The sequence below is a fragment of the Pseudophryne corroboree genome, chromosome 7, assembly GCF_028390025.1.
Source record: "Pseudophryne corroboree isolate aPseCor3 chromosome 7, aPseCor3.hap2, whole genome shotgun sequence".
Taxonomy (NCBI): Eukaryota; Metazoa; Chordata; class Amphibia; order Anura; family Myobatrachidae; genus Pseudophryne; species Pseudophryne corroboree.
The window spans coordinates 426,046,178-426,069,524 of record NC_086450.1 but is presented as its reverse complement, the minus strand read 5'-3'; the positions used below and the strand labels follow the sequence as shown (position 1 = coordinate 426,069,524).

The 23,347-nt window shown below is 46.0% G+C and overlaps 2 protein-coding genes across 2 annotated transcripts in view; one reads left to right on the top strand and one right to left on the bottom strand.

The window, feature by feature from the left end:
- The window catches only part of PEMT (phosphatidylethanolamine N-methyltransferase), a 445,039-nt gene that overhangs the window by 137,436 nt on the left and 284,256 nt on the right, over positions 1-23,347 (top strand). The gene's annotated exons all lie outside the window — the stretch shown is intronic.
- On the bottom strand, positions 13,902-16,983 carry LOC134945504 (zinc finger protein 862-like). Its single transcript, XM_063934838.1, has 3 exons — positions 16,825-16,983; positions 16,632-16,738; positions 13,902-16,540 (listed from the first exon to the last, which is right to left on the bottom strand). Exons 2-3 carry the CDS (start codon positions 16,731-16,733, stop codon positions 14,093-14,095), a joined length of 2,550 nt encoding a protein of 849 aa, XP_063790908.1. The 5' UTR covers positions 16,734-16,738; positions 16,825-16,983; the 3' UTR covers positions 13,902-14,092.

The window sequence follows — 23,347 nt, the reverse complement described above, 5'->3', positions numbered from 1 at the left end:
GGATGATGACGTTCGGGCGCGCTCTGGTTAACCGAGCAAGGCGGGAGGATCCGAGTTGCTCGGACCCGTGCAAAAAAAGGTGAAGTACGGATCCCGAGGATCCGAACCCGCTCATCAATAATTATATCCGGATTCAAATGTTAGCGCGGTTCCCGACACCCACGAGCGCTCACCGGCAGCTATTCAAATGTTGCTGCCGTCAGGCGCAAGAAGTTCATTTCAGCTCGCTACCCCTGGAGGCGGCGAGCGAGTTGAAATGCGCATAAAGAGACCCGTTTGGGCACCCAAAAGGGTCTTTTCACGCTGGCTCCCGTTAGTTTAGTCGGGTTTAGGTACTTTGCGAGCCTAAACCCTCCTTCAATGGACGCAATCAGCGTAATAAGTGGGGACAATTGAATGACGCCCCCGATCTCCCATCACTTTGGACAGGAGATCAGGTGCAATAAAACAATTTAATCCCCCCCCCCCCCCATAGAGTGAAGTACAATTTATTAAAGTCACATAAAAAAACGAACGTTCCAATTACAATTCCACCGTGCATCAGGCAAATATGCGTACCAGATGCACTTCTGACACCCTACTTAATCTGGTACGCATGTTTGTCTGTGGATGAGTGTGGATCATCAGAGAATAAGAGTCCACACCACCAGAAGGCATGGGACATATATCAGAGTTGGAATTAAATCATATTAAAGAATAAGGACAACTTTAATGTTCTGAAACGCTACAACAATTTGGTTGTGGTCTTACGAAAGACTATTAAAATTATTCCATTGGTACCCCAGAGGGTGCACACAATTGCAATGATTCAATTTCCCAGTGCAGTGCTTGGCCAGGTACCTTCATTGATGTTAGGCTGGCCTTGCTCTGTAGTTCCCCTTTTATGTGGTACCCATTCATCTGCTATGACTGGCATGTCTCCTCACTGCTGGGCAGATAAATACAGTGCAGTCCTGATCATTACAGCTGGGCAGAGGCTTCAGATTGGGACTGTCCAACTGAAATCATGATGGTTGGGAAGTATAATGTCAACCTAAGCATTTGTAATGTAAAGAATGAAAGGATTGAAGTGTTTATTATTCGCTACACCAGTGGTTCCCAAACTTTTTTGAATCATGGCACCCTAGAGTATCAGAATTTTTTTCACGGCACCCCTAAGCCAATAGTTTCTTATTGAAAAATTTAGAAATAAATATTAAATTAAGTAAATTGTCTTTATATGTCATCCTTAGGGTACCTTATGTGATGACAGACAAGATTTGCTTCTGATTGTCAATATATTTTATGATTGGCTGCCATTAACACTGGTTTTGCTTTTTACATTGACCATGCAGAATTTGAATTGGTTCTGGACCACCAACCCGAGGCACCCCTCCAAGTGTCCCGAGGCACCCCAGGGTGCCACGGCACACAGTTTGGGAACCACTGCACTACACAGTATAGAAACATAGAATTTGACGGCAGATAAGAAACACTTGGCCCATCTAGAAAATTTAAGATATATGCGTGTGCTTCCCCCACAGTGCAGTGGAAAAGGAACACACATATATCAGGGCGCTGACTGAAAAGTTCCGTGAGACTAAATTCTGGTACAGCTGCAGCACTAAAAAAGAGGGACCACCTAATCCCTCAAATAGAATTCAACAAAACACAAATAAATTAGAGCGCTGCTGTATCAGATGAAATAAATCAATTCAATAAACAATATAGTACAATAAAAACATTTCTCTGACGTCCTAGTGGATGCTGGGAACTCCGTAAGGACCATGGGATCAGCGGCTCCGCAGGAGACTGGGCACAAAAGTAAAAGCTTTAGGACTACCTGGTGTGCACTGGCTCCTCCCCCTATGACCCTCCTCCAAGCCTCAGTTAGATTTTTGTGCCCGGCCGAGAAGGGTGCACACTAGGGGCTCTCCTGAGCTTCTTAGTGAAAAGTTTAGTTTTAGGTTTTTTATTTTCCGTGAGACCTGCTGGCAACAGGCTCACTGCATCGAGGGACTAAGGGGAGAAGAAGCAAACTCACCTGCATGCAGAGTGGATTGGGCTTCTTAGGCTACTGGACACCATTAGCTCCAGAGGGACCGAACACAGGCCCAGCCTCGGAGCTCGGTCCCGGAGCCGCGCCGCCGGCCCCCTTACAGAGCCAGAAGCAAGAAAAGGTCCGGAAAAATCGGCGGCAGAAGACATCAGTCTTCAACAAGGTAGCGCACAGCACTGCAGCTGTGCGCCATTGTTACTCAGGCACACTTCACACTCCGGTCACTGAGGGTGCAGGGCGCTAGGGGGGGGCGCCCTGAGCAGCAATGTAAAACACCTTGGCTGGCATAAATACACCACATATAACCCCCAGGGCTATATGGGTGTATTTTAACCCCTGCCAGATTCCACTGAAAAACGGGAGAAAAGGCCGCCGGGAAGGGGGCGGAGCCTATCTCCTCAGCACACTGGCGCCATTTTCTCTCACAGCTCCGTTGGAGGGAAGCTCCCTGGCTCTCCCCTGCAGTTACTTCACTACAGAAAGGGGTTAAAAAAGAGAGGGGGGCACTAATTAGGCGCAGTATAACAATACAGCAGCTATAAGGGGAAAAACACTTATATAAGGTTATCCCTATATATATATATAGCGCTCTGGTGTGTGCTGGCATACTCTCCCTCTGTCTCCCCAAAGGGCTAGTGGGGTCCTGTCCTCTATCAGAGCATTCCCTGTGTGTGTGCTGTGTGTCGGTACGTTGTGTCGACATGTATGAGGAGAAAAATGAGGTGGAGGCGGAGCAATTGCCTGTAACAGAGATGTCACCCCCTAGGGAGTCGACACCTGAGTGGATGAGCTTATGGAAGGAATTATGTGACAGTGTCAGCTCTTTACAAAAGATTGATGACATGAGACAGCCGGCGACTCAGCCTGTGCCTCTCCAGGTGTCTCAAAAGCCATCTGGGGCTCTAAAACGCCCGTTACCGCAGATGGCAGATACAGACGCCGACACGGATACTGACTCCAGTGTCGACGATTAAGAGACGAATGTGACTTCCAGTAGGGCCACACGTTACATGATTGAGGTTATGGAAAATGTTTTTACACATTTCTGATAATACCAGTACCACTAAAAAGGGTATTATGTTGGGTGAGAAAAAACTGCCTGTAGTTTTTCCTGCATCTGAGGAATTAAATGAAGTGTGTGATGATGCGTGGGTTTCCCCCGATAAAAACGGTTAATTCCTAAAAAGTTATTAGCATCATACCCCTTCCCGCCAGAGGATAGGGCACATTGGGAAACACCCCTTAGGGTGAATAAAGCGCTCACACGCTTGTCTAAACAGGTGGCACTACCGTCCCCGGATACGGCCGCCCTTAAGGAACCTGCTGACAGAAAGCAGTAAAATATCCAAAAATGTATATACACTCACACGGGTGTGATACTGCGACCAGCAATCGCCTCAGCCTGGATGTGCAGTGCTGGGGTGGCTTGGTCGGATTCCCTGACTGACAATATTGATACCCTAGATAGGGACAGTATATTACTAACTATAGAGCATTTAAAAGATGCATTTCTATATATGCGTGATGCACAGAGGGATATTTGCCGACTGGCATCAAGAGTAAGTGCGCTGTCCATTTCTGCCAGAAGAGGGTTATGGACAAGACAGTGGTCAGGTGATGCTGATTCCAAAAGGCATATGGAAGTATCGCCTTATAAAAGGGAGGAGTTATTTGGGGTAGGTCTGACAGACCTGGTGGCCACGGCAACGGCTGGAAAATCCACATTTTTACCCCAGGTAGCTTCTCAACCTAAGAAGACGCCGTATTATCAGGCGCAGTCCTTTCGGCCCCATAAGGGCAAGCGGGCAAAAGGCTCCTCATTTCTGCCCCGTGGCAGAGGGAGAGGAAAAAGGCTGCAGCAAACAGCCAGTTCCCAGGAACAGAAGCCCTCTCCCGCCTCCGCAAAGTCCTCAGCATGACGCTGGGGCTTTACAAGCGGTCTCAGGCACGGTGGGGGCCCGTCTCAAGAAATTCGAGACGTCTCCCCCTCGCCGTTTCATAAAGTCTGCTTTACCGACGTCTCCCTCAGACAGGGAGACAGTATTGCAAGCCATTCACAGGCTGTATTCCCAGCAGGTGATAATCAAGGTACCCCTCCTGCAACAGGGAAAGGGGTACTATTCCACACTATTTGTGGTACCGAAGCCGGACAGCTCGGTGAGACCAATTTTAAATCTAAAATCCTTGAACACTTACATACAAAGGTTCAAATTCAAGATGGAGTCACTCAGAGCAGTGATTGCAAACCTGGAAGAAGGGGACTAGATGGTCTCTCTGGACATCAAAGATGCTTACCTACATGTCCCAATTTACCCTTCTCCAAGGGTACCTCAGGTTTGTGGTACAGAACTGTCACTCTCAGTTTCAGACGCTGCCGTTTGGATTGTCCACGGCACCCCGGGCCTTTACCAAGGTAATGGCCGAAATGATGATACTCCTTCGAAAGAAGGGAGTTTTAGTTATCCCTTACTTGGACGATCTCCTGATAAGGGCAAGATCCAGGGAACAGTTGGAAGTCGGGGTAGCACTATCTCAGATAGTGCTTCGGCAGCACGGTTGGATTCTTAATATTCCAAAATCGCAGCTGATCCCGTCGACACGCCTTCTATTCCTAGGGATGATCCTGGACACAGTCCAGAAAAAGGTGTTTTCTCCCGGAGGAGAAAGCCAGGGAGTTATCCGAACTAGTCAGAAACCTCCTAAAACCAGGCCAAGTGTCAGTGCATCAGTGCACAAGGGTCCTGGGAAAAATGGTGGCTTCCTACGAAGCAATTCCATTCGGCAGATTCCACGCAAGAACTTTCCAGTGGGACCTGCTGGACAAATGGTCCGGATCGCATCTTCAGATGCATCAGCGGATAACCCTGTCACCAAAGACAAGGGTGTCTCTCCTGTGGTGGTTGCAGAGTGCTCATCTTCTAGAGGGCCGCAGATTCGGCATTCAGGACTGGGTCCTGGTGACCACGGATGCCAGCCTGCGAGGCTGGGGAGCAGTCACACAGGGAAGAAATTTCCAGGGCTTGTGGTCAAGCCTGGAGACATCACTTCACATAAATATCTTGGAGTTAAGGGCCATTTACAATGCCCTAAGCCAAGCAAGACCTCTGCTTCAAGGTCAGCCGGTGCTGATCCAGTCGGACAACATCACGGCAGTCGCCCACGTAAACAGACAGGGCGGCACAAGAAGCAGGAAGGCAATGGCAGAAGCTGCAAGGATTTTTCGCTGGGCGGAAAATCATGTGATAACACTGTCAGCAGTGTTCATTCCGGGAGTGGACAACTGGGAAGCAGACTTCCTCAGCAGGCACGACCTCCACCCGGGAGAGTGGGGACTTCACCCAGAAGCCTTCCACATGATTGTAAACCATTGGGAAAAACCAAAGGTGGACATGATGGCGTCCCGCCTAAACAAAAAATTGGACAGGTATTGCGCCAGGTCAAGGGACCCTCAGGCAATAGCTGTGGACGCTCTGGTAACACCGTGGGTGTACCAGTCAGTGTATGTGTTCCCTCCTCTTCCTCTCATACCAAAAGTACTGAGAATTATAAGACGGAGGGGAGTAAGAACTATACTCGTGGCTCCGGATTGGCCAAGAAGGACTTGGTACCCGGAACTTCAAGAGATGCTCACGGAGGACCCGTGGCCTCTACCTCTAAGAAGGGACCTGCTCCAGCAAGGACCCTGTCTATTCCAAGACTTACCGCGGCTGCGCTTGACGGCAGGGCGGTTGAACGCCGGATCCTGAAGGAAAAAGGCATTCCGGATGAAGTCATCCCTACCCTGGTCAAGCCAGGAAGGATGTAACCGCAAAGCATTATCACCGCATTTGGCGAAAATATGTTGCGTGGTGCTAGGCCAGTAAGGCCCCGATGGAGGAATTTCAACTAGGTCGATTCCTGAATTTCCTGTAAACAGGAGTGTCTATGGGCCTAAAATTGGGGTCCATTGAGGTTCAAATTTCGGCCCTGTCAATTTTCTTCCAGAAAGAACTAGCTTCACTACCTGAAGTTCAGACGTCTGTAAAAGGGGTACTGCATATACAGCCTCCTTTTGTGCCTCCAGTGGCACCTTGGGATCTCAATGTAGTTTTGGGGTTCCTAAAGTCACATTGGTTTGAACCACTTGAATCTGTGGAGTTAAAATATCTCACATGGAAAGTGGTCATGTTGTTGGCCCTGGCCTCGGCCAGGCACGTGTCAGAATTGGCGGGCTTTATCCTGTAAAAGCCCTTATCTGATCTTCCATTCAGATAGGGCGGAATTGAGGACTCGTCCTCATTTTCTCCCTAAGGTGGTTTCAGTGTTTCATCTGAACCAACCTATTGTGGTACCTGCGGCTACTAGTGACTTGGAGGACTCCAAGTTGTTGGACGTAGTCAGGGCCTTGCAAATATATGTTTCCAGGACGGCTGGAGTCAGGAAATCTGACTCGCTGTTTATCCTGTATGCACCCAACAAGCTGGGTGCTCCTGCTTCTAAGCAGACTATTGCTCGTTGGATTTGTAGTACAATTCAGCTTGCACATTCTGTGGCAGGCCTGCCACAGCCAAAATCTGTAAAAGCCCATTCCACAAGGAAGGTGGGCTCATCTTGGGCGGCTGCCCGAGGGGTCTCGGCGTTACAACTTTGCCGAGCAGCTACTTGGTCAGGGGCAAACACGTTTGCTAAATTCTACAAATTTGATACCCTGGCTGAGGAGGACCTGGAGTTCTCTCATTCGGTGCTGCAGAGTCATCCGCACTCTCCCGCCCATTTGGGAGCTTTGGTATAATCCCCATGGTCCTTACGGAGTTCCCAGCATCCACTAGGACGTCAGAGAAAATAAGAATTTACTTACCGATAATTCTATTTCTCGTAGTCCGTAGAGGATGCTGGGCGCCCATCCCAAGTGCGGATTGTCTACAATACTTGTACATAGTTTTTGTTACAAAAATCGGGTTATTATTGTTGTGAGCCATCTTTTCAGAGGCTCCTCTGTTATCATGCTGTTAGCTGGGTTCAGATCACAGGTTGTACGGTGTAATTGGGGTGGCTGGTATGAGTCTTACCCGGGATTCAAAATCCTTCCTTATTGTGTACGCTCGTCCGGGCACAGTATCCTAACTGAGGCTTGGAGGAGGGTCATAGGGGGAGGAGCCAGTGCACACCAGGTAGTCCTAAAGCTTTTACTTTTGTGCCCAGTCTCCTGCGGAGCCGCTGATCCCATGGTCCTTACGGAGTTCCCAGCATCCACTACGGACTACGAGAAATAGAATTATCGGTAAGTAAATTCTTATTTTAATATACAAGTATAATATACACACGGCCGGTGCTAAAATTTTTTACCCCAATATTACATAAGAACAATGATCTTATAGACTGAAGCTTATTTTGAAAAAGCACATGGATTTCATCCTTATTGGTGATCGTACCTCTATCCCCTTATATATAGTTGCTTGGGGCACAGGTAATTATTATAACAATGTCCCTGGACGCCTTAGTTTGCCGCAAATATATATCCACCAGTAAACAGTCACTCCATATAACAAGAGGTACACAGCATGGACGTCTCCAAATTTTCAACTGATCATCTATTGATATGACTGGTGGATAGAGGAATTAGAAAAAAAAGCTTACGGATATCTCCACTTGAAGCTTTCGGCTTTTGCATATTGGCAATGTCCCCAGGTGAGCGTTCCAAAAAGACAGTGAACAATTTGCGGCACACTCCCATATTTCTCCTCCGCTCAGCCGAGCAGTCTTTAATGTGAAGTGTCCTCCGTCCACTAGGCAGCGGCTCCCTCCGGCAGACTCAGCGGGTATAAACCAACAGCACCACGTCCTTCTTTATGCGTTTCTCCGCCTATAAATCATCGGTGGCTTTATCTTCTTTTTGGAGCGCTCACCTGGGGACATTGCCAATATACAAAAGCCGAAAGCTTCAAGTGGAGATATCCGTAAGCTTTTCTTTCTAATTCCTCTATCCACCAGTCATATCAATAGATGATCATTTGAAAATTTGGAGACGTCCATGCTGTGTACCTCTTGTTATATGGAGTGACTGTTTACTGGTGGATATATATTTGCGGTAAACAAAGGTGTCCCGGGACATTGTTATAATAATTACCTGTGCCCCAAGCAACTATATAAAAGGGGATAGAGGTACGATCAGCAATAAGGATGAAATCCATATGCTTTTTCAAAATAAGCTTCAGTCTATAAGATCATTGCACTTGGCCCATCTAGTCTGCCCCCCCCTTTTTTTACTATATTTTTATCTCAAACTTTATGATCCTTATTTCTTTGCAAGGATATCCTTATGCCTATCCATGCATGTTTAAATTGCTCTACTGTCTTAGCCTCTACCACCTCTGATGGGAAGCTATTCCACTTGTCCACTACCCTTTCTGCGAAGTAATTTTTCCGCAAATTTCCCCTGAACCTCCCCCCCTCCAGTCTCAGTGCATGTCCTCGTGTCCTATTGCTTCTCTTCATTTGAAGAATGTTTCCCTCCCGGACTTTGTTAAAACCGTTGATATACAGTATTTAAAAGTTTCTATTATGTCCCCCCTTTCACTTCTCTGCTCCAAACTACAGTATACATATTGAAATTTTTTTTTAGTATTTCTGGGTATGTTTTGTGATGTAGGCCCTGCACCATTTTAATTGCCCTTCTGTGTACAGTTTCTAATGTATTAATACCCTTTTGAAGAAATGGCCTCCAGAATTGAACGCAGTATTCTAGATGAGGCCGTACCAGTGACCTATACAGTGGCATTATTACTTCTTCCTTTCTGCTGCCGATTCCTCTCCTAATGCAGCCAAGCATCTGACTAGCCTTCCTCATTGCTTTGTTACATTGCTTACCTGTATTTAAGTCACCTGAAATCGTGACTCCTAGATCCCTCTCCTCCTCGGTAGTTTCCAGTATAGTGCCATTAATACTATATTTAGCCTTTGGATTTTTGAGACCCAAGTGCATGATTTTGTATTTTTTGGCATTAAACTGTAATTGCCACACTCTTGACCATTCCTCTAGTCTACCTAGATCCTCAAGTCATTTGTTTTACCCCACCTGGTGTGTCTACCCTGTTGCATACCTTTGTGTCATCTGCAAAAAGGCATACTTTCCCTTTAATGCCATTTGCAATGTTGCCAATAAAGATATTAAAAAGCACTGGTCCAAGTACAGATCCCTGGGGTACTCCACTGGTAACATTTCCCTCCTGTGAATGCACTCCATTTACTACAACTGTTTTCTATTCTGCTACCAAGATCTTATAACACTGTGCGCTATTTGATCAGCCAGTGTGTCGCGGTGTGTGAGTTTGCAATGTCTCCCCTCTCTGCCCGCATTCTCGGCGCAGTGATAGCATGCCACCATGATTGCTTTCTCCCTGAAGATTGCCTAATGTTTCCAGCCAGACAGACGAACCCTACCCAATGAAGGCGGGGAGAGCACCTTCACTGCCCTCCCCAAGCCGGGAGAAACAAAGAGCCTGTGTCTGTAGAAAGTGGCGTCACCGGGTGTGGTGACACCTGGTGTGCACCCTTCATAGCGCGCCGGGGGTGCGCGTTCGCGACAAAAAAGGGGATGTGGCCACCAACTGTCAGTATCTGGAGGGTTCTGGAAGCAGGGGGAGTTATTGTGACAGTTGTTCTCCTGACCGTCAGTCATATAACTACATCCCCCCCAGACTTGCTCACCCCCCCCACCACCACCACCAGGCCCACATTAACACGTGGCTCTAGATGTGCCACAATACAGTGACAAGTATTACAGGAAAGCAATGCATATATAAAGTGGACTTGCCACCATATTGTACACTTGCTTTTTAGTTGCTTGGGATCATTTTTATCAATATCGAGACTTTTAGATATATGCCTGTGTTGTTCACTATGGGTTTAGTGCACAGTCGTATTACATATAGGATTATGGAAGAGTTAACATGCATTTAAAGGTAATTTGGGGAGATCAGATGCTGTGTGTGGGGTTGAGATTTTAGGGGTATATGGGGAGGTGTGATGCTGTGTAGCGGGATCAGATTTTAGGGGTATGTGGGGAGATCGGATGGGATGTGGGTTAGGTGTGATGATGTGTAGGGGCATCAGATTTTTGGGGTATGTGGGGAGGTGTGATGCTGTGTAGGGGGATCAGATTTTTGGGGTATGTGGAGAGGTGTGATGCTGTGTAGGGGGAACTGATTTTAGGGGTATGTGGGGAGGTGTGATAAGGTGTATGGGGATCAGATTTTAGGGGTATGTGGGGAGGTGTGATGATGTGTAGGTGGATCTGATTTTAGGGGTATGTGGGGAGGTGTGATGCTGTGTAGCGGGATCAGATTTTAGGGGTATGTGGGGAGGTGTGATGCTGTGTAGCAGGATCAGATTTTAGGGGTATGTGGGGAGATGGGATGGGATGTGGGGAGGTGTGATGCTGTGTAGCAGGATCAGATATTAGAGGTATGTGGGGAGGTGTGATGCTGTGTAGCAGGATCAGATATTAGGGGTATGTGGGGAGGTGTGATGCGGTGTAGCAGGATCAGATATTAGGGGTATGTGGGGAGATCGGATGGGATGTGGGGAGGTGTGATGCTGTGTAGCAGGATCAGATATTAGAGGTATGTGGGGAGGTGTGATGCTGTGTAGCAGGATCAGATATTAGGGGTATGTGGGGAGGTGTGATGCTGTGTAGCAGGATCAGATATTAGGGGTATGTGGGGAGGTGTGATGCTGTGTAGCAGGATCAGATATTAGAGGTATGTGGGGAGGTGTGATGCGGTGTATGGGGATCAGATATTAGGGGTATGTGGGGAGGTGTGATGCTGTGTAGCAGGATCAGATATTAGGGGTATGTGGGGAGGTGTGATGCGGTGTATGGGGATCAGATTTTAGAGGTATGTGGGGAGGTGTGATGCGGTGTAGCAGGATCAGATATTAGGGGTATGTGGGGAGGTGTGATGCGGTGTAGCAGGATCAGATATTAGGGGTATGTGGGGAGATCAGATGATATGTGGGGAGGTGTGATGCTGTGTAGCAGGATCAGATATTAGGGGTATGTGGGGAGGTGTGATGCGGTGTATGGGGATCAGATATTAGGGGTATGTGGGGAGGTGTGATGCTGTGTAGCAGGATCAGATATTAGGGGTATGTGGGGAGGTGTGATGCGGTGTAGCAGGATCAGATATTAGGGGTATGTGGGGAGATCAGATGGTATGTGGGGAAGTGTGATGCTGTGTAGCAGGATCAGATATTAGGGGTATGTGGGGGGATGGGATGTGGGGAGGTGTGATGCGGTGTATGGGGATCAGATTTTAGAGGTATGTGGGGAGGTGTGATGCGGTGTAGCAGGATCAGATATTAGGGGTATGTGGGGAGGTGTGATGCGGTGTAGCAGGATCAGATATTAGGGGTATGTGGGGAGATCAGATGGTATGTGGGGAGGTGTGATGCTGTGTAGCAGGATCAGATATTAGGGGTATGTGGGGAGGTGTGATGCTGTGTAGCAGGATCAGATATTAGGGGTATGTGGGGAGATCGGATGGTATGTGGGGAGGTGTGATGCTGTAGTGTTCACTCTAGGAATTTTTTAGGGCAGGGTGCTGATCACGGGGAGGGCACATTTTTCATTCGGGAGGGCACATTTTTCATTCGGGAGGGCACATTTTTCATTCGGGAGGGCACGATTATGTCCATACTGTAATGCTTAGACATGTGTCTTAACTAAAAATGAGTACAAAGACTCATGGTTTTTTGTTTGTGCACCCATTTTATTTAATGTTTACCTTTTACATGCGGACAAGGATTTGAAAGTGAAGAGTGTTAAATAAAAGTATTTGTGGTCCATTCATCACCAATGTAGCTCTACTGTATAGATTACAACTACAGTGTTCTATCATCCTGCACCTGTCACAACTTGTGCAGTTATTCTTTCCTGCCAGGGGTGTCGTCCTCTGCTCTGGTGCTTCTATCACTCTGGTCTTTATTTCAGTGGTAGACTTGTGATAGAAGCACTAGAGTACAGAACGACACCCCAGGCAGGAGGAACTGCACAGGTTGTGAAGGTGCTAAAATAAACACTAATCCTAGCATTTTATACAAGTTATAATAATAGTACCATGTGGATTGGATGCAGGTAGCTGATCAAACGTCCTACAGGTCATCTGGAGTAGATGTAGGTGTCAGCTGTTCAAAACAGAAGGGTCCAACTATTTATGCAGGCTCAGGCGGATGCCGTCTTGTCACTGGCTGTAAATATCCTCTTAGGCGCTGTGCTGAAGCTGAAACAGAACCATGCAACATAAACTGACTGCATGTTATCAGAGTCCATTTGTACTGCATTCCTAGTTCTTCAAAGCACAGCTTATTCCTTGGAGTAGAATTGTAAGACCACCATAGATTTTTAGTCTCGTACAATTCTTCCCCACAAAAATAAGGGCTTGTGCTTTGAAGAACTAAAGAACACAGCAGAAAAGGGACTCTGATAACAGGATTATGGACATACTAGGGCCACTCCACCACCTCTAAGTAGGAATACTCTCCCTCCTCCCACATTTTCTTGGTACTCTACCTTTTTGAACTGGAAAGTTGGGCTCCAAGTAGCTTGGGTGGCTCAGGTGCAGAGTCCTCGGTTGTCATCTGAAATGTTGAGTGCAGATTTGGTAACTGAAGAAGAGCAATCGCCACAGCTGTCCAACTATTTATGCAGGCTCAGGCGGATGCCGTCTTGTCACTGGCTGTAAATATCCTCTTAGGCGCTGTGCTGAAGCTGAAACAGAACCATACAACATAAACTGACTGCATGTTATCAGAGTCCATTTGTACTGCATTCCTAGTTCTTCAAAGCACAGCTTATTCCTTGGAGTAGAATTGTAAGACCACCATAGATTTTTAGTCTCGTACAATTCTTCCCCACAAAAATAAGGGCTTGTGCTTTGAAGAACTAAAGAACACAGCAGAAAAGGGACTCTGATAACAGGATTATGGACATACTAGGGCCACTCCACCACCTCTAAGTAGGAATACTCTCCCTCCTCCCACATTTTCTTGGTACTCTACCTTTTTGAACTGGAAAGTTGGGCTCCAAGTAGCTTGGGTGGCTCAGGTGCAGAGTCCTCGGTTGTCATCTGAAATGTTGAGTGCAGATTTGGTAACTGAAGAAGAGCAATCGCCACAGCTGTCCAACTATTTATGCAGGCTCAGGCGGATGCCGTCTTGTCACTGGCTGTAAATATCCTCTTAGGCGCTGTGCTGAAGCTGAAACAGAACCATACAACATAAACTGACTGCATGTTATCAGAGTCCATTTGTACTGCATTCCTAGTTCTTCAAAGCACAGCTTATTCCTTGGAGTAGAATTGTAAGACCACCATAGATTTTTAGTCTCGTACAATTCTTCCCCACAAAAATAAGGGCTTGTGCTTTGAAGAACTAAAGAACACAGCAGAAAAGGGACTCTGATAACAGGATTATGGACATACTAGGGCCACTCCACCACCTCTAAGTAGGAATACTCTCCCTCCTCCCACATTTTCTTGGTACTCTACCTTTTTGAACTGGAAAGTTGGGCTCCAAGTAGCTTGGGTGGCTCAGGTGCAGAGTCCTCGGTTGTCATCTGAAATGTTGAGTGCAGATTTGGTAACTGAAGAAGAGCAATCGCCACAGCTGTCCAACTATTTATGCAGGCTCAGGCGGATGCCGTCTTGTCACTGGCTGTAAATATCCTCTTAGGCGCTGTGCTGAAGCTGAAACAGAACCATACAACATAAACTGACTGCATGTTATCAGAGTCCATTTGTACTGCATTCCTAGTTCTTCAAAGCACAGCTTATTCCTTGGAGTAGAATTGTAAGACCACCATAGATTTTTAGTCTCGTACAATTCTTCCACACAAAAATAAGGGCTTGTGCTTTGAAGAACTAAAGAACACAGCAGAAAAGGGACTCTGATAACAGGATTATGGACATACTAGGGCCACTCCACCACCTCTAAGTAGGAATACTCTCCCTCCTCCCACATTTACTTGGTACTCACCTTTTTGAACTGGAAAGTTGGGCTCCAAGTAGCTTGGGTGGGTCAGTTTATGTGCGTTGTCCTTGGTTGTTGCTCACAATCTACAGTACAGGTGTTTCTGATTGTAGAGTGTGGTCGGTGGCCAGCTGTGTGTGGTCTACAAGAAAATATTCTTCTTTGCTTTTTCATCCAGTGCTTTACCGCCTCTCTGTAGTTTACCTTGCCATTTAGCTTAATGGCTAATATGCTGTTGACATTTTCCACCTTGAGACGGTTTCTGTGATCTGTTAAGATTAATTTAACTTGCGAAAAAGTTCTTTCAACTTCAGCAGTTGAGAGTGGTAGAACACAGCCAACTGAAACAAGTTTCTGAATTAGAGGAAATGCTACGCCAATTGTGTCTTCAGATTTTTCTAAAGTCTTGTACACGTTGACCATGGACAATCTTTCATTATCAGAATTTTCTTCTTCCGTTTGTAAGAATACAGATTTAAAGTCTTCCCATTCTGATAACAGAAGATCTTCGTCCAGTTGATAAAAATCAGCAAGCTGTGCCATTTCGGCCACACCATAAAATCCCACACCTTTGTCTGCATTAAGATGCCTCATATCTAAGACACTTAGATGATCAAGTATAGCTATATTATGCATCCTCTCTGAAATGTTTTGGACCAATAGATCTAGAAAACACCTTGCATCTTCTTCAAACTTACAATTTTCTGCTGCTATAGGAGCCTGAATTCCTATTTTTCTTGCAGCATTTTCCAGGTTCCTGCAAAACTGACCCCCAGGCTTACGCTTTAAATTTTTCAAAGCACCAAGCGTAATGGAAACATTGCTGTGTATTGTAGACAAGTCAATATCTCTTCTTTCAAAGATTAAAACTAATTTGGAAAGCAGGCTCAGTACATCACAAAGAAAGTGAATTAATTGAAAAAAATGAAAATTTTTCAGATGTTTGAGAAGTCCTTCAGCAGTTGGCCCACTCACACCACTTGTAGTCCTTGACTGTCCAGTTACAACAGCATTTTCCAAATCGACAATGATCGAATGATAATTAATTCTTATTGAATTAATAGCATTTTCATGTGATAGCCATCTTGTGTGGCTAGCCTTTTTTATTTTTGTTCCCTTACATTTAGTAAATACTCTTTGTATTTCTTCCAAAGTTTTGCTCCTCACAGAGCTGTATTTATAGTATTTGTAAATACTTGTTAATACTTCATCCATTTTCAGGAAAGGATTCAAAGATTCAAATGTATTTTTTGTTGCAAGAGCTAAACGATGATTGTGACAATGTATTGAAATAATCTTATTATTTTTGGCCTTTAGTTTGGCTGCTACTCCATCACGGTGACCAACCATTGAACTGGCGCCGTCACTTCCAAAGCCTACTAATTTCTCAAACCCTCCACAGTCTTCTATAGTCTGTGAAAGAGCATTGAAAATAGTTTCTGATTTTCCATCTGGAATTTCTGTATCATTAATAAAGGACACACTGACTTCTCCATCTTTTATATATTTTGCAGCAGTTGCCAAGTGTTTTCTGTTGCTGACATCAGTAGTTTCATCTGACATAACTGAAAATGATGGACTCTTCTGTAAAGACAAGATAACTTTCTCTCTTTGAACACTGGCCATCGAATTAACAAATTCGTTGATTGTTTGGTAGCTTGTATATGAGGCATTTTTAGATTTGTTCAGAGGGGCTAAAACTGGAGACTTTAATTCTTCTATACAGAAAACAACAAATGGTTTAAAAACAGTTGTATGTGGTATATTATGCTGGATTAGAAAATCCAGGCACTTCATAGCACATTCCACAGCTTTGAATTCCTCTGACTCTGGTCTATTTTTTCTGTTCTGTGAAGCCTCAGCATTACAACCGATTATTTCAGTTTGCATTGCTGCCTTGTGCATCTCGGAAACAGAATGCTCCTTAATTTTATCGCGCCTTACTGTGCTCATCCCACTATTCATCCATGGAGATTTGTTGTATTTTGTGTCGTTCAACAGATGTTTTAAACACAGCTTGCAGAGTAGAGATTCTCTTTCACCATTTTTTTTACAACTAAGCCACGGAAACTCTCTTTTCCATTTTATTTGGAAACCAACTTTATGTTTTGACTTTTTTTTTGGAGAAGCACTAACCCCAATGTCATTTATTATATCTGTATCTTCATTAGAAGAGCACCTTTCTTCAGATAGGTCATCATCCAAAATAATAGGGGGTGAGGTGTCACACTCTAAATTCTGAGAACAGTTGGCAAGAGAGATGGAGGATTGAGAATGCACATCTATGGTGTTTTCATTAACAATGACATTACATGACGTCGATACCGAGTCATCTACATTGCTGCAATTTGTGTTAACTGTGGCCAGTGAATTATCTTGGGAAGTGCATTGATTATCTGTGGGTACAGGATCAGAGGTGCTGGGTACAGGATCAGAGGTGCTGGGTACAGGATCAGAGGTGCTGGGTACAGGATCTAACTCTGCTGCATTTATTTTCTGTAATTAATAAAAATCATAATCTAAATTCAAATATTTGTTACACTTTCTTACAGGGGTTTAAAATGGGTGTATGTAAATGTTTTCCTACCTTCTTTTTTCCTGAAAACATTTGATTGATTTTCAAACATTTTTTGCCTATTTCCTTGGTTTTTCTTTCATGTTCTTTCACTTTCCTTTTAAGAGTAGGCATGTTTTCTAAAAATAAAAAAAAATAAAAACACTTAACACACTCAAGCTCCCTAGAATGAGAGCCACTGTACTCTCCGTACCAGCAAACTCACCTGAGACAAGTTGAGGTCTCCTGTCATTCAAGCCAAGAGGATCAAAGAAGGATCAATATGCTTATTTGGAGCCTGTGGTGTGGAGTGATGCACAGTTGGTTCAATGGTTGGTCAACGTGATGGAGTACATAGAGACGAGGATGAGGATGAGCCAGCTTTCTGTGGAAGAACAAAACACTTTAACACACTCAAGCTCCCTCGGATGAGAGCCGCACTGTTTACTCTCAGTACCAGCATACTCACCTGAGGCAAATTGAGGACTCCGGGGATGCCGAGAGGATCAAAGAAGGAGCCAGAATATGCCACTTTGGAGCCTGTGGTGTGGAGTGATGCGCCAGTTGATGCAGTGGATTGCTTAACGTGATGGAGTACACAGAGGCGAGGATGAGGATGAGCCAGCTTTCTGTGGAAGAACAAAACACATTAACACACTCAAGCTCCCTCGGATGAGAGCCGCACTGTTTACTCTCAGTACCAGCATACTCACCTGAGGCAAATTGAGGACTCCGGGGATGCCTAGAGGATCAAAGAAGGAGCCAGAATATGCCACTTTGGAGCCACAGTGGTGTGGAGTGATGCGCCAGTTGATGCAATCGGATTGCTTAACGTGATGGAGTACACAGAGATGAGGATGAGGATGAGCCAGCTTTCTGTGGAAGAACAAAACACTTTAACACACTCAAGCTCCCTCGGATGAGAGCCGCACTGTTTACTCTCAGTACCAGCATACTCACCTGAGGCAAATTGAGGACTCCGGGGATGCCGAGAGGATCAAAGAAGGAGCCAGAATATGCCACTTTGGAGCCTGTGGTGTGGAGTGATGCGCCAGTTGATGCAGTGGATTGCTTAACGTGATGGAGTACACAGAGATGAGGATGAGGATGAGGATGAGCCAGCTTTCTGTGGAAGAACAAAACACTTTAACACACTCAAGCTCCCTCGGATGAGAGCCGCACTGTTTACTCTCAGTACCAGCATACTCACCTGAGGCAAATTGAGGACTCCGGGGATGCCGAGAGGATCAAAGAAGGAGCCAGAATATGCCACTTTGGAGCCTGTGGTGTGGAGTGATGCGCCAGTTGATGCAGTGGATTGCTTAACGTGATGGAGTACACAGAGATGAGGATGAGGATGAGCCAGCTTTCTGTGGAAGAACAAAACACTTTAACACACTCAAGCTCCCTAGGATGAGAGCCGCACTGTTTACTCTCAGTACCAGCATACTCACCTGAGGCAAATTGAGGACTCCGGGGATGCCGAGAGGATCAAAGAAGGAGCCAGAATATGCCACTTTGGAGCCTGTGGTGTGGAGTGATGCGCCAGTTGATGCAGTGGATTGCTTAACGTGATGGAGTACACAGAGACGAGGATGAGGATGAGGATGAGCCAGCTTTCTGTGGAAGAACAAAACACTTTAACAAACTCAAGCTCCCTCGGATGAGAGCCGCACTGTTTACTCTCAGTACCAGCATACTCACCTGAGGCAAATTGAGGACTCCGGGGATGCCGAGAGGATCAAAGAAGGAGCCAGAATATGCCACTTTGGAGCCTGTGGTGTGGAGTGATGCGCCAGTTGATGCAGTGGATTGCTTAACGTGATGGAGTACACAGAGATGAGGATGAGGATGAGGATGAGCCAGCTTTCTGTGGAAGAACAAAACACTTTAACACACTCAAGCTCCCTCGGATGAGAGCCGCACTGTTTACTCTCAGTACCAGCATACTCACCTGAGGCAAATTGAGGACTCCGGGGATGCCGAGAGGATCAAAGAAGGAGCCAGAATATGCCACTTTGGAGCCTGTGGTGTGGAGTGATGCGCCAGTTGATGCAGTGGATTGCTTAACGTGATGGAGTACACAGAGATGAGGATGAGGATGAGCCAGCTTTCTGTGGAAGAACAAAACACTTTAACACACTCAAGCTCCCTAGGATGAGAGCCGCACTGTTTACTCTCAGTACCAGCATACTCACCTGAGGCAAATTGAGGACTCCGGGGATGCCGAGAGGATCAAAGAAGGAGCCAGAATATGCCACTTTGGAGCCTGTGGTGTGGAGTGATGCGCCAGTTGATGCAGTGGATTGCTTAACGTGATGGAGTACACAGAGACGAGGATGAGGATGAGGATGAGCCAGCTTTCTGTGGAAGAACAAAACACTTTAACAAACTCAAGCTCCCTCGGATGAGAGCCGCACTGTTTACTCTCAGTACCAGCATACTCACCTGAGGCAAATTGAGGACTCCGGGGATGCCGAGAGGATCAAAGAAGGAGCCAGAATATGCCACTTTGGAGCCTGTGGTGTGGAGTGATGCGCCAGTTGATGCAGTGGATTGCTTAACGTGATGGAGTACACAGAGGCGAGGATGAGGATGAGCCAGCTTTCTGTGGAAGAACAAAACACATTAACACACTCAAGCTCCCTCGGATGAGAGCCGCACTGTTTACTCTCAGTACCAGCATACTCACCTGAGGCAAATTGAGGACTCCGGGGATGCCTAGAGGATCAAAGAAGGAGCCAGAATATGCCACTTTGGAGCCACAGTGGTGTGGAGTGATGCGCCAGTTGATGCAATCGGATTGCTTAACGTGATGGAGTACACAGAGATGAGGATGAGGATGAGCCAGCTTTCTGTGGAAGAACAAAACACTTTAACACACTCAAGCTCCCTCGGATGAGAGCCGCACTGTTTACTCTCAGTACCAGCATACTCACCTGAGGCAAATTGAGGACTCCGGTGAGCCGTGAGGATCAAAGAAGGAGCCAGAATATGCTGCTATGGAGCCTGTGGTGTGGAGTGCCAGGAGTCAGAGGTGCAGTGATGGATGTGACAGATAGTGTGTCATGTGATTGAGTACATAGAGACGAGGATGAGGATGTGCCAGCTTTAGAAAAAAAAAAGAAAGTAATAAATGTGGACAGATTTTTCAATTAACTTATAGAATTTTAAGTGTTGCACCTTATGTCATGAGGATGCTGTATGATTTGGGGGCCCTTAATTATTATGGTCATCATTTATGATGACCATTCAATAATGGCCCCCAAGTCATAAAGTAAACTGGGGCAGATGTATTAAACTTGGAGAAGTGATTATAGTGCATTAGCCAGTCAGTTCCTGTCATGTAAAACCTGTAATGATTGGATGGTGCATTCATATTTATGCTAGCTATCACTACTCCAGGCTGTTCCTGATGGTTCTGAACATTCGGACAGGTTACTATTCCCACTTATAGTTCGCATGGATAGATAATCATGAAAAATGTGAAAAAAAAAAAAATGTGAAAAGCACAGGAAGAATATACAAACTCCACACAATAGGACCAATAGTCCAACAGAGTGCAGTGGGTCATGCAATGGTAGCTTTTTTAAAATATATATTTATTCTATTTTGTCCCCTAAATCTCTTCAACATACAACTTAATGAACTTATAAAATATAAAACCACTTGTGACAGTCTACTCACACCTTAAATGTGGCTGCACAGATTTGTTATATAAAAAGCAAGGTATTTCAGCTAATAAGAAGACTATATATATATATAATGTTATTTGCATATTCCCTCACACCCCGGTCTGTATGTACCCTCCCCTCACACCCCGGTCTGTATGTACCCTTCCCTCACACCCCGGTCTGTATGTAACCCCCCCCCCCCTCACACAAGGTCTATGTATCCCCCAGACCCTGGTCTTTGGGGGATACATAGACCTTGTGTGAGGGTGGGGGGGGTTACATACAGACCGGGGTGTGAGGGGAGGGTACATACAGACCGGGCCCCGGTCTGTATGTACCCTCCCCTCACACCCCGGTCTGTATGTAACCCCCCCCACCCTCACACAAGGTCTATGTATCCCCCAAAGACCAGGGTCTGGGGGATACATAGACCTTGTGTGAGGGGGGGGGGGTTACATACAGACCGGGGTGTGAGGGAAGGGTACATACAGACCGGGGTGTGAGGGGAGGGTACATACAGACCGGGGTGTGAGGGAATATGCAAATAACATTATATATATATATAGTCTTCTTATTAGCTGAAATACCTTGCTTTTTATATAACAAATCTGTGCAGCCACATTTAAGGTGTGAGTAGACTGTCACAAGTGGTTTTATATTTTATAAGTTCAAGTTGTATGTTGAAGAGATTTAGGGCTCAAAATAGAATAAATATATATTTGAAAAAGCTACCATTGCATGACCCACTGCACTCTGTTGGACTATTGGTCCTATTGTGTGGAGTTTGTATATTCTTCCTGTGCTTTTCAAATTTTTCAAGATTAACTATCCACGCGAACTATAAGTTATAGTTCGCGTGGATAGTTAATCTTGAAAAATGTGAAAAAAATAAAAAATGTGAAAAGCACAGGAAGAATATACAAACTCCACACAATAGGACCAATAGTCCAACAGAGTGCAGTGGGTCATGCAATGGTAGCTTTTTCAAATATATATTTATTCTATTTTGAGCCCTAAATCTCTTCAACATACAACTTGAACTTATAAAATATAAAAACCACTTGTGACAGTCTACTCACACCTTAAATGTGGATGCACAGATTTGTTATATAAAAAGCAAGGTATTTCAGCTATATAAGAAGACTATATATATATATATATATATATATATATATATATATATATATATATATAATGTATTCTTATTTGCATATTATGTACCCCCCTCACACCCCGGTCTGTATGTACCCTTCCCTCACACCCCGGTCTGTATGTACCCTCCCCTCACACCCCGGTCTGTATGTACCCTTCCCTCACACCCCGGTCTGTATGTAACCCCCCCCCTCACACAAGGTCTATGTATCCCCCAAAGACCAGGGTCTGGGGGATACATAGACCTTGTGTGAGGGGGGGGGGTTACATACAGACCGGGGTGTGAGGGAAGGGTACATGCAGACCGGGGTGTGAGGGGAGGATACATACAGACCGGGGTGTGAGGGAACACTGGTACAAGGCACAACACTTATCCACAGCTATATATTGTACAAAGAATCCCTCTGAGATGGGAGTACCACTGTTTTATTCTGAAAGAACTGCACTATAAAACACAGATAGTATTGCACTGCAAGTTACCGTTACATTTCTGCTCTATTTCAGTTCGTCATTGTATGGGTTAGAGGGGGCTTCTCCACGTGAAACAAAGAATGATCTATGTACTACCGTACTGAGTACTTACATCACAGAGGGGGAGCGCTGATCACCCAGCCCCACTTGCGGAGCGGTATTAAAGATGGCGGCCGGGTGATCCTCCCTGGCGTCTCCTTTTAAACATTCATCCACACAGGTGGGCTGGGTTTGCCTCGGCGGGAGAGGCAAACCCAGCCCTCCTGTCTCACCAGACCCTGAGCAGACCTATAGAGGACGCTGACAGCTAATGACAGGGCGGGACAAGGCGGACGGGGAGGGGCGGGCCGCGGAGGTCTCCGTCTCGACACATGCACGGAGTCTCAGTGATAATAAAAATGCAGTGCAGTGTGCTTAGTGTGTTTGGCGGCGTGGCGGGGTCCAGCGGGCAGCAAAGTGCGGGGCGGGAGGGCGCAAACAAACGGGCAGGGCGGGATTCAGGGGTCTAAAAAAGGGGCAGGGCGCAGCGCCCTGTGAAAGACACCTAGAGTGAACACTAACTGCTGTGTAGCAGGATCAGATTTTAGGGGTATGTGGGGAGATCGGATGGGATGTGGGGAGGTGTGATGCTGTGTAGCAGGATCAGATTTTAGGGGTATGTGGGGAGATCGGATGGGATGTGGGGAGGTGCGATGCTGTGTATCGGGATCAGATTTTAGGGGTATGTGGGGAGATCGGATGGGATGTGGGGAGGTGCGATGCTGTGTATCGGGATCAGATTTTAGGGGTATGTGGAGAGATCGGATGGGATGTGGGGAGGTGTGATGCTGTGTATCGGGATCAGATTTTAGGGGTATGTGGAGAGATCGGATGGGATGTGGGGAGGTGTGATGCTGTGTAGCAGGATCAGATTTTAGGGGTATGTGGGGAGATCGGATGGGATGTGGGGAGGTGTGATGCGGTGTAGCAGGATCAGATATTAGGGGTATGTGGGGAGATCGGATGGGATGTGGGGAGGTGTAATGCTGTGTAGCAGGATCAGATATTAGAGGTATGTGGGGAGGTGTGATGCGGTGTAGCAGGATCAGATATTAGAGGTATGTGGGGAGGTGTGATGCTGTGTAGCAGGATCAGATATTAGGGGTATGTGGGGAGGTGTGATGCTGTGTAGCAGGATCAGATATTAGGGGTATGTGGGGAGATTGGATGTGATGTGGGGAGGTGTGATGCTGTGTAGCAGGATCAGATATTAGAGGTATGTGGGGAGGTGTGATGCTGTGTAGCAGGATCAGATATTAGAGGTATGTGGGGAGGTGTGATGCGGTGTATGGGGATCAGATATTAGGGGTATGTGGGGAGGTGTGATGCTGTGTAGCAGGATCAGATATTAGGGGTATGTGGGGAGGTGTGATGCGGTGTATGGGGATCAGATATTAGGGGTATGTGGAGAGG

Bases quoted from the DNA above. Each gene is read 5' to 3' on its own strand.
- LOC134945504 (XM_063934838.1), bottom strand. From the start codon at position 16,733: ATGCCTACTCTTAAAAGGAAAGTGAAAGAACATGAAAGAAAAACCAAG. The intron at 16,541-16,631 runs GTAGGAAAACAT...TATTAATTACAG, and splicing joins TGTTTTCAGGAAAAAAGAAG to AAAATAAATGCAGCAGAGTT.